Source organism: Salvelinus alpinus, chromosome 35 (assembly GCF_045679555.1).
Source record: "Salvelinus alpinus chromosome 35, SLU_Salpinus.1, whole genome shotgun sequence".
In the NCBI taxonomy this organism is placed as follows: domain Eukaryota; kingdom Metazoa; phylum Chordata; class Actinopteri; order Salmoniformes; family Salmonidae; genus Salvelinus; species Salvelinus alpinus.
In genome coordinates, this window is record NC_092120.1 from 16,294,946 (window position 1) to 16,306,321 (window position 11,376).

Here is an 11,376-nt window from a genome sequence, read left to right on the forward strand (position 1 = left end):
CAGATAAATATTTGGATATCTCCATCTGAGGAGGAAATCCAATCCCTGGAAACAGGGAACATCCATCAGCAGTCAAGCCTATAGTGTGTGTGTGTGTGTGTGTGTGTGTGTGTGTGTGTGTGTGTGTGTGTGTGTGTGTGTGTGTGTGTGTGTGTGTGTGTGTGTGTGTGTGTGTGTGTGTGTGTGTGTGTGTGTGTGTGTGTGTGCGCGTGCGCGTGTGCGAGTGCGAGTAGATGCCTCTCTCATACAAGCCCATATATTATTGAAGTTAATCTTATAGGTATACAACCCCTCATTAAGTGGAACTCTACATGGTCATCAAAACCGGCAAAATGAGAACTACAGGCATGCTAAGATTACACCGCCGTGTAGTATAATCAAGATTATCGTCAAGGCTGCCAATATTACATTGGTAAAACACCACCAATGCATTTAGGATTGAGGCAATATTTACCATGGTTATGATTGGTGTACGCAAAACTACATAACACTTTTGTAATAAATAAAGTCAGATAATAAATAATGAAACTTTGTAAAACTGTTTCGAAGAGTTTATAAAAATCTGGCAGAAACGTATTTTCTTTAAATATCTGGTTGTATTGTGCTCAGTAGTCAATGAAACCGTATAGGTCATCAAAACTTTATGATATCTGTCTCCATCTACATTACACTGGCAAGCCCTCCTCAGGTTGCCAACAAACCAGAACTTGGAATCCAGCTCTCCAAGGAAGTGAACAGGTAAGGATTGGAGTTTGCAGTGTACAAATGCACTAAAAGTAAATTAGGTAGATGATAAAAAAATAAACAAGAAAGACATGATACAGTGTTGTCCCTCAACACTTTTCAAATGTATCTGGAGTCTATGAAGTACTCTACTCTTTAGGCACCCGACCCTAAACAAAACTATAAGTGTATCGACGTACATGTTGTGATGGTACAACTTCATTTGTTAGCAGTAGTCTGCCATGATGTCACGCCCTGACCTTAGAGATCCTTTTTATGTCTCTTTTTGGCTTGGTCAGGGTGTGATTTGGGTTGGGCATTCTATGTTTTGATTTTCTATTTCTATGTTTTGGCCGGGTATGGTTCTCAATCAGGGACAGCTGTCTATCGTTGTCTCTGATTGGGAACCATACTTAGGTAGCCCTTTTTCCACCTGTCATTGTGGGAAGTTGTCTTTGTTTAGGGCACATAGCCTTTGAGCGTCACGTTTTTTTTTTGTGTGTAGTGTTTATTGTTTTTTTCGCCGTCATTTTGATTTAATAAAGAAAATGGACGCTCACCACGCTGCACCTTGGTCCAGTTCCTTCAACAGCCGTGACACCTGAAGTTTCTGCCATAATTGTGCCACATTTTATAAAGAGCTGATCTTGCTTGTAATCTACCACATGACAACGTGTGACAGAAATGAACAACTACCAATGAGGAGGAAGATTAAGCCCTGTATACTGATCTACTGAACAGGAGCATCATTGGGCTTTGGGCCTGACTTCTCATAATGTTGGCCAAATGGGACATATACTCTAATCAGTATCTGAGTTTAACGGGCATCTAAACATGGCACCAGTGTGGAGTTACCGCCCACTGGGTTAGGGTTACAGTGGCCAGACTAGTGGTGCCAGTCGACAATGGCCCACTACCTCTGGAAAAGAGCCCTGCTGAATAATACATGAGGAAACCCATACCTGTTTCCAGGTAACCGATGCAGCCTGAATCAAGAACCGTGACGGTGAGTGTGTGTGTGTGTGTGTGTGACGGTGTGTGTTTGTGTGTGTGGTTGCGTACATGCATGGGGTTGTGTGTGTGTGTGTGTGCTCACATCGGCAACTGTTTGATTCCTCTAGCTGATCAGATGCTTCATAGGGATGTTACCAGCAACCTGTGTTCCTGACAAGAGACATTGACTTTCTAATTGGGATACAACATGAAACAGCACAGGCATACAACACTCTAGACAGGCCTAGAGTGAGTCAGGTCAAAGGTTCCGTCGAGGCTGAGTCGTTGTCTAAGAGCTGGAAGTGTACGAATGGGAAAAGGGCATTAGTCAAACTGAGAAGACCTGCAGAGGGGACTTTGGTGGAGGGTGGTCTGCCTCAAGAAGCTTTGAGGCCTTACTGAGAGTTGTTTCAACAGTTCTAGAGGTCCTCTAGGGTGAACAAGCATGAATCCCATATGGAAAGTGTACAAGAGCAAAGTGCTGAAGACCCTGAACCCGGACCTACAGGAGTACACGGAGGAAGAGGTAGGGAATAAAAAGCGTATCTTTCATCTGCAGATGTCCCCTGCAGATGTCTTGCTCTCCCTGATTCGAGTTTGTGTTCCACAAATTCAAGTTTGTGTTTGTCAGGTGTGGGCACTGATGTCAGATCAGGTAAAGAGACAGCAAGCAGGTAAGAACGCTGATCTAGGATCAATTCCCCACCGCCACTAACGTAGTCTTATTCACTGTGATCTAAAAGGTACAGCTAATCCTAAAATCAGCACTCCTACTCTGAGACGCTTGATACACACAACCTCTCATTTAGAATCGCCGTGGGTTCTCACAGCGACAGATCTGTTGGTTTGCTTATTCATTGTTGTTGAAGTTTGACCTATATCATTTTGTTCCGCTCACAAAGGCTTATTTCTGCTGGAGCTTTGAGGAAACTGCAGAGCAGTTCCTCTTGTGCTTTGTTATAGTTTTGGCTAAAACACGCTAATCACTGTAGCATAGGCTTTCAATTGCAAAATCGAAACCCAAATCGTTGCTATAGTACTCTGTCTGCAGTAGCTACTGGTTTATTCATATGAACTTTCACCCAACCCTCATACTGTAAACTATGTTAGCTAATATGATGGACAAGCTATCAGCGCTATCAGACATACTATCAGTGATGCCCGATATTGAATGTTTAAAAAAAAATCCAAGGGTCTTCCGATGATTGAGTTCACAGGATTTTTTCTTGTCTCTCGACACCCCTGATGTGTCCGGGATTGGAACGTGCTGTAGGAACAAGGATGACCCAGTTCTTCGGAACATCGGAAACCTTATCTCGAACTGGAGCTGCGTACACAGATTAGATGGCATTCCAGTGACAGGGGATGAGACGGATACAGACAGAAAGTCCCGTATTCAAGCCCCCGTATTCAAGTCTCAGAGTAGGAGTGCTGATCTAGGATCAGTTTAGCCTATTAGATAATAATGAATAATATTATATGGATAGGAGTGGGGGCTGATCCTAGATCACCCCCTGAGACGCTGAGGTATGTTCAGACCAACCTCCCTCCCTGTGTCCTTGACATGGTGACAGGGCCTATGTGAACGATACTGCATTAGAATGATGTTTGAATACATAGTTTCCTTAGAGATCTTTGAGTTATTGGGGGAGTTTAGCTGTCATCGTTCTTACTGTATGTCTGAGAAAAGCAAAGTATATTTACCCTCTTGGAAATGAACTCTGTGGTAGCTTTTTTCTATTCTTCAAGTGGATACAGAAATCAAGTAGGCTGTATATTCTCCCTCAGTTTATTATCTTTGGCATAATGGATTAAAAGGGATCCACAGGGATAACTCCGATCTGACTTCCTCAATACAGCAGACGATGCTGCTAGAAATTGAGATTTTGCTGTTGATGTGGATTATGTGTTACATTTTGGCACTGTCCAGCATTTTCAATGACAGACTTTTCCTTGACATTTTCTGTGTATTTATTTTTCCGGAAAGTGCTTGCAGTGTCTATATTAACCCACTAGAGGGCAACCACTACCAATAAATCGAATGCACTGAAAAGCAGGGTAGCCGAGTACAGTATGTGTTTTTACACAGAGCTCAGTACTTCACTACCAACACTGCTATGCTGAGGCTGACAATATAAATGTGTGATGATCATTGCTGGGCTTGTGTTCCCAGGTCAATAATGCAGAGATTGACATGAGCCCTGTCCAGGAGGATGAGGGGCCCAATGCAGTGTCTCAGCTGGCCAAGAGAGTAAGCCACACACACACACACACACACACACACACACACACACACACACACACACACACACACACACACACACACACACACACACACACACACACACACACACACACACACACACACACACACACACACACACACAGCATGGAACTTAATGCAGACTTTACACGTTCATCTTACATGAATCACATTCCGAAGAATTGGCATTGGACAGTGCTCACACACACCTTTGACACTGTGTGTGTGTGTGTGTGTGTGTGTGTGTGTGTGTGTGTGTGTGTGTGTGTGTGTGTGTGTGTGTGTGTGTGTGTGTGTGTGTGTGTGTGTGTGTGTGTGTGTGTGTGTGTGTGTGTGTGTGTGTGTGTGTGTGTGTGTGTGTGTGTGTGTGTGTGTGTGTGTGTGTGTGTGTGTGTTCAGATGCAGGGTGCCGGGGCTAAAGGCTGGAACAGGATGTCAGCACTCTTCAACAAAGAGGATGAGCACCAGCTATTGGAGGAGACTGAGAGCCCGCCTGTCCCAGACCAGTCAGTGGGACTCTACTCTTCTACACAGCTCTCTATTCCCCCCTCCTCTTCCTCCTCCTCCTACTGAACATGGGAATATTAGCCATGTCTGATGAACTAATGCTTAATTCAATAAGTACATAAATAATGTCATTTGTATTAAGTTAAACATATAATGATACACAAAATGATGGTCCCCCTCCCTTCCTTGTATCACCAGTCCACTAGCAGTGATGCCTGAGGAGCCGCAGAGACCGGCCAGAGCCTCAGGATTCTGGGGTAGCTTCGCCACCAACTGGAAACAAATGGCCACCTCGAAACAGGCTGAAGCCGCAGCAAACGAGACGGGCACGGTGGAGGAGGGTCAGGAGGCGGTGGGAGAGGGAGGTGGTGAGGGAGGAGGGGGGGAGAGTTACCAGGGGGAGAACGTGGAGGGAGAGCAGAGTCAAGATGGAGGAGGAGGGAGCAACACTAGCTTCTCCAAATACGCCATGCTGGGAGGAGGGAGCGAGAACACGCCCTTTAAGTGGAACTTTGTCACAGGCAAGCTGGCTGAGTTGAAGACCAAGAGCATGTCTGGCCAGCAAGACTAACAAGTCAGCTGTAAGGAGGTGGGATGGGGTCTGGGGCAGGGGTTGAGTGGGGTCAGGGGGATGAGGGGGTACATGGGGCAGAATGCCCTCCTAGTCTATCCTGGTCCCAGATTGGTTGATGCTGTCTTGCAAACATTGCACGACAGTGACCATAGGAGTTGGCAAAGCAGCGTGAACAGATCTGGGACCAGGCTACTCGTAACCCGTTATCATCTTCATTCTACTTGCTCTGGTGTAGATTGGACCCACCACACCAACACCAGTAGCAAGGATGCCAATCTGTTGCTGCTGTAGCTGACTTGTCTCTTGGCAAGATAATGATAAAGCCAGTTAGTTTTAGCAGAAACAGACTGGCATTCAGGCTAACCTGAGCCACATCAAATCATTCCCAATCCCAAAATGGACTTTTCAGATCTAAGGGAGTCTATAGGGAATTGGGACTAGGGGTCGATTTGAACTTTAGCACCTTTCCATACCTTCGTCAATAGTGTTGAACTGTACAGCATATGAATCAGCGCTGGCACCCACAGATGGCATTTAGTTCATGTCAGAGGACTCATACCTGAAAATGACACCAACTAACAGGCTGGATTAGATCAATTAACCAACAAAGACAGATTAGGAGATTACAGATTACAGAGGGGTAGTGGGATTAGGTGTTGGGTTATGGCACCAATTTGGAAAGGGATTTCATAGCCGATAAGATTATGCTTTCACTGTAAAACCATTTTGCAATGTACATAGGAAATATTGAATGTTTACTTGTGAAGTTAAGAATGGGGGAAATAGGATGTGCAACATTTGAATGATTGGGACTACATGGCCTTTCAGGACATAATATTTGTCTAACTGTTTTTGGCTGACTGGTTCGTGGAGGTCATGGTTTGAGTGTCTTGGGTTTAACGTATTTGGGCATGAGACTGGTAACTTATTCTATTGCCCCTACAAAACACAATTGCAGCGTGACCCTACTGCAGTCATTTTGTGACACTTGTCTGTAAGAAAGTCATGTGTACAAATTGCTATTTTCTGGCTGTCTTTTCTGTTTTCAATACGCGTTTTCAAATGTTTTGTTCTGATGTGTTGCTACCTCTTGTGCTCGAATAAACACTATTGCACTAATAATTCACCATAAAGAATGGCAGGTCAATGAGGCAGAGCACATGCAAGGGCGTAGGTCTGAATTCAACATTGGGGTGGGACAATATCGCCTCTTGTTTCATATTGACCTTGTAAGATACACGCTTGCACGTGTGCCCAAAGCACATATGAGCCAATACACACGGGAGAACATGACAGAGGACGTAGACAAATGACAGCCAGACCTTTCTCCCAATCGCGACAGGAGGAGGGCGTTTGCAGCTGGGAGGGTCATTGACTTACGTGTGAACTCCAATACGTGCTAAGAACACATGAGGTCTATGGGACTAGCGTGGGAAGATCTAAGACACCCCTTGAGCCTTGTTGTCATGTGTGCATGTCTGTGTGAGCCTGGTCATGCTGTGCGTCTGTCTGTCTGTCATCATGGCCTGGTTACTATGGCACGGGTCCAACCGTTGTCTCATACCGCTCACCCTCAGGGTCAGTGAAGTCACAACCTATCTTGTTGTTGGACAGAAGATAAGTGGGGATATGAGAGGAGAGCATGGGGTTAGTTTGAAGAGTTTACAAGGTTGCGCTTTATAGGGAAGTCTTCTGCAGTCAACAGCAGGGGGCGATCTTTGCCAAGTCATGGGTCAACTTCTCAGTGAGTATGGTACTACTGGAAAGTACTCTGGATGGTTCTCACTTACAGTCAGTCATCTGTTATACAACAGCATATCTCTCAGTTACTCTTCATTTAACATCAGATAAGTTCTCTCCCTCTATCACACATATGTGAGCACACAGTCTTGTATAGCTAACCTTGTGGGACACACAATTCAGTCCCATTCAAAATCCTATTTTCCCTAACCCCTAAACCTAACCTTAACCCTAACCCTAACCTTAACCCAAAAACCTAACCCTAACCCTAGCTCCTAACCCTAACCACTAATCTAGCCAAAATACATACAGGCCTGCCCATATTTCCTATCTGTAACTTCCTCCCAGATGGACAGCTTTATTGTAATTTACAGACAGACAGACAGACAGACAGACAGACAGACAGACCTCTCCCTTCCTCTCTCTGTCTTTTTTCTTTCCCCTCTTTTATTTCCTCTCTCGGCATTCTGTTTCCTCCATGTCCTCTCTGTCAGCTCTCAATCGCATTTCCCGTCTAACCAACACACTTCCTGTCTCAAGACATTAGTTAGTTATGCTGAAAACACTTCAATCCACTGGCAAAGTAGAAGTAACGGTAACTTCCTACTGGAGAATTGATTTTGAACCATCAGTGAGTTGGCTGAGGTGTGTCCCAAATGCCACCCTTTTCCCTCTATTGTGCATTCTTTTTGACCAGAGACCTATCCCACTGGGCACACACTGGTTGAATCAACGTTGTTTCAACATCATGATGGTGAACCAACGTGGAATAGTCGTTGAACTGACGTCTGTGCCCAGTGTGATGGGCCCTGGTCAAAAGTAGTACACTATATAGGGACTGCCACATCCTAAATCAACCCCTAGTTATTTCCCCTATGGACTTCACTCTATTTCTCGACAGTGAAAAGAGAATCCATTTATATTGATCCCCTTTCGTCACTGGGCTATACGACACTCCCTCTGTAGTGTGCGGCAGTGTGACAGCTGACAGAGAAAGGGTGATGCCACAGCTGTCAGCCTATGTTTGAATCACAACAAGGCATTCCCCTTCCCACCCCTCAAGCCCCCTTCCTTCCCATCATGCCTCCTTCCCTCCCCTTCATGATCTCCGGTGTGCTGAAGTTTACTGGATGTCTAGGCTTCAAACATGTGTCGGTGAGCATTGGGTCACATAGACATGTTTAGTCCCTCAATTGGATAAACAAATGTGTTTGGTTGAGCTAATGTGTAATGTGCATCAAAGACGAGTCAACAGTGATTTTATACAATACACAATGTACGCAAGAATAGTGGTCCCTGAATTTTAGTACATGTTCAAGTGGAGGGTTACTCATTTACTTATTTGAGAAATTGTAAAGAAAGAGTGAGAGAGAGAGAGAGAGAGAGAGAGAGAGCAACAGCAACAGCAACAGTGACTGAGATAGACTGCGAGAAAGAGACAGAGATACAGAGGAAGTGACAGAAAGAAAGAGATAAAAAAAGAGAGCAACCCGAATCAGAAGGGTGTTGAAGGTTGTAACAGAGTGAGCCACAACAACCCCAACCCCTATATTAGGATGTTTAGGTTGAAGTACTCAATCTTATCTTGACATTGCTTGACTCCCAGATGCCCAGGCATACAGGTTGTCTTGTCTGGCGCCCTGCCCTGTTGAGAGATGTACATCCCCGTTTAAATATGTAACCCGAACCACACGGTCATTTCATAGGGGTGTATGGAGACACTTGAAAACCCTCTGTATCTCTCTTCACTCTCGTTCTCTCTCTGTCGCTCCGTCTGTCTCGCTCTTTCTCTCGAAACCTGACCCTACCAACTCTGCGTCCTGTGCCAAAAGGCCCATGTATGTTCTGTCCCCTTGTGTTTCCTGCTCTGTTCCCTCTGGGCCTCCCGTGCCTGCAGGTGTGTCTATACCGCTACCTCCCTACTACATTCCAAGACATGATCTCAGATCAGCAGAGGCCGGGTCTTTTCCCCCCCCCGTTTTTAACCGCTGAATGACTGAACAATGACGACTTAACAGTAAAACTCCTGTGCACAACACTGCCTGAGTTCTTCCATAAAGTAAGAACAGCCAACAAAAGCAGGCCACAAACGCTGTGTGAGCATGTGTTCATTGTTGCACTAAGCCCACACTATTTGACCACTCTTTCCTGGATCAGGAGAAGAAGGGAGCCGATAGTTTTGAAGTTTAATGAGCAGTGTTTGTAAGGGATTCTTTCTCACCCAAAATGCCCTGTTGTGGTGAGGATACCTTTGTAATTATTGTGATGTGTAAAATTACACCTTGTTAATTATAGCATCAATCTAATGAGAAGACATGTGAATGTAATTATTAATCTAATGCTACTAACCTTAGCTGCATTTAACTAAGTACAGTTTGTAATGCTACTGGCACATAGACCAATGCAGGAGACACAATGCATGTTTGAGATGAACAAATTTGCAGTCAGACTGTGCATAATCACTGGTCCACAAATCCCCTTGCATCCCAAAAAACTGCTCATTATGTGATGAAGATTAGTAATACTGTGCCTCACCGTGCTCAAACTGATCCACTCAAACACAATGGCAGACAAATGAAGAGGATATTACCCATAAGCCCTTTTAATTGGTAAGCTATTTAAATCCATCATACAAACAGGATGAGTTCAGCAGGAGACTATTCCGTCTGTGGTCATTTTTAGAGCATATTTAAAAATGATTGGTTTGAATCAAATTGCTATGTGATTATAGCTGTGAGTTGACAATGCATTTTCATCCTGTCCAGTCTGTAAGTCGTCCTGGTCAGTTTGGGTCACACCTCAAACATAGGCAACCGGGCTGTCTGTTTTATCCCCGACAAGATCCAACTAGGCTACCCTATGTATGAAACAGACCTTGAAAATGACCAAAGCTTTCATGTCTTTGTCTCACATGGAAAAATAGTGAAATTATATTGCCCATACTTATGCCAACTTTTTGAATTTGGCTCTAATGTCTCTCCTTTTACAAGCGTAGTAAAAACAAACAGTAAAGCCAGTGTTTTACTCACACACTTCTTCCACAAGGAGCTTTCCTCCCTCAGCCAGACAGACATCCCCAGAAGCACCCATCTGTGACAGTCAGACTAGAGGTGGGCGTCTCTGTAGACCTGATCACACACACAGGCAGCAGTACCATCTGGAAACCTACCTGTGTGAACAAGGTGTGTGAAACAACACACAGGCACACACACGCGCACGCACGCACGCACGCACGCACGCACGCACGGGCCAATTAGGGCCAATCAGGGGAATAATCTCTTCACAGCTTGGAGAGGACAAAGCACTCCAGTTCACAAGAGGTCACCTTTGAATACCTCTGATTTTTCTTTTTAATTTAACTTTTATTAAACATTTCCATCTTCAATGGAAACACAGAACAAAGTGTCAGAATCCATAGGTCATGGGATCATAGCTATGGGGTAAAGGACCTGCCAGATGGGCAGAATCAGCTCATTAACGCTCTTATCAAAGAAAAACAGCAGATAGCCAAAGTAGTGTGAACCAGAACACTCATACTCCCAATCAAAGTGTTCTGCCGAGATTCGAGAGAGGGTTTACTTGATTTTCCCTTTTCGTTTGAGTTCCGTCTCACTCAGAGGAACTCTGTCACGCACCCATAATCCAGAAGTGATAATGTGTTGATGATCCAGTCAGCGTGTGTGTGTGTGTGTTAAAGAATTGGACATGCTCACAGCGCAGTCATATGAAAAAACATAGTGTTGACAGCTTTTGCTTTTCCTGTCTTTCTTTTAAACCCAGAGAGCTGATCTGAAATCTGTGGCCTGGCTGAATGTGAGGATTTAGGAAGTCTCTAAGGTTTTTCACCGGAAGAGAAAAAGAAGGCGGAAAGGGGTTCAATTATTCACACACACCCTCTTCTGTTCCTTCTAACCCATTCTCGTTGCCATGGGATTCTCACAGGAATTGGAGTGGCCGAGTTTTCAGCTCTCAGTTCGTAATCTGCCAACTCAATGTCAGCCGCTGTAATCTCCTGGGTCTTTAGGGGTGGATTTGGGACACCCCCTATATCCCTCCCCTTTTCGCTATCTCCCCCACTATCCCCATCAGAGGGGTAATCTGCCATTAAGTTCCCTTCCACCATCATCTCATACCCCTCAGCCTCCCCCAAAACTCCCAGAACACACACACAAGTCTTTAGAAGCCACCCAGCCTCTCCACCCTTCCAACCCCCATCACCCACCTCTCTGTCTCTCTCTTTCCTCCTCCACTCTTAAACTGCAGGACATTTTATCCCACCTCCCAAACTCAGGACCGTTGCCTCAGTGCTCTGTAAATAGATTGATTTGTCTATGGTGATTATTATTAGTCTGTAACAAGGGTTGAGGTGTTGAGGGACTGACTGTTAAATGTCCAGGGAGTCAATAAGTTCTCAGTCAATTGCGTACACGTTCATCTCTGCCGTCTTGAACCCTGCTGCCTGTTTTAACACTCTTATTGATTTTCCCTCAGCCATGATGTTTTACACAAAGAGTTAGAGCAGAGAACTGCTATCTAATAAGTCAAAGAGCGTAAGGATGATTGAAAACTTTATACA

The 11,376-nt window shown here is 44.8% G+C and overlaps 1 protein-coding gene across 1 annotated transcript; it reads left to right on the plus strand.

Annotated features, from left to right (window-relative positions):
* The first annotated feature begins 1,844 nt into the window (after nt 1–1,844).
* On the plus strand, nt 1,845–5,065 carry LOC139564625 (uncharacterized protein C1orf232-like). The gene is made up of 4 exons (XM_071384318.1): nt 1,845–2,242; nt 3,890–3,967; nt 4,379–4,485; nt 4,685–5,065. The coding sequence occupies exons 1-4, from the start codon at nt 2,162–2,164 to the stop codon at nt 5,055–5,057; spliced, it is 639 nt and encodes a 212-aa protein (XP_071240419.1). The 5' UTR covers nt 1,845–2,161; the 3' UTR covers nt 5,058–5,065.
* Nucleotides 5,066–11,376: the final 6,311 nt, after the last annotated feature.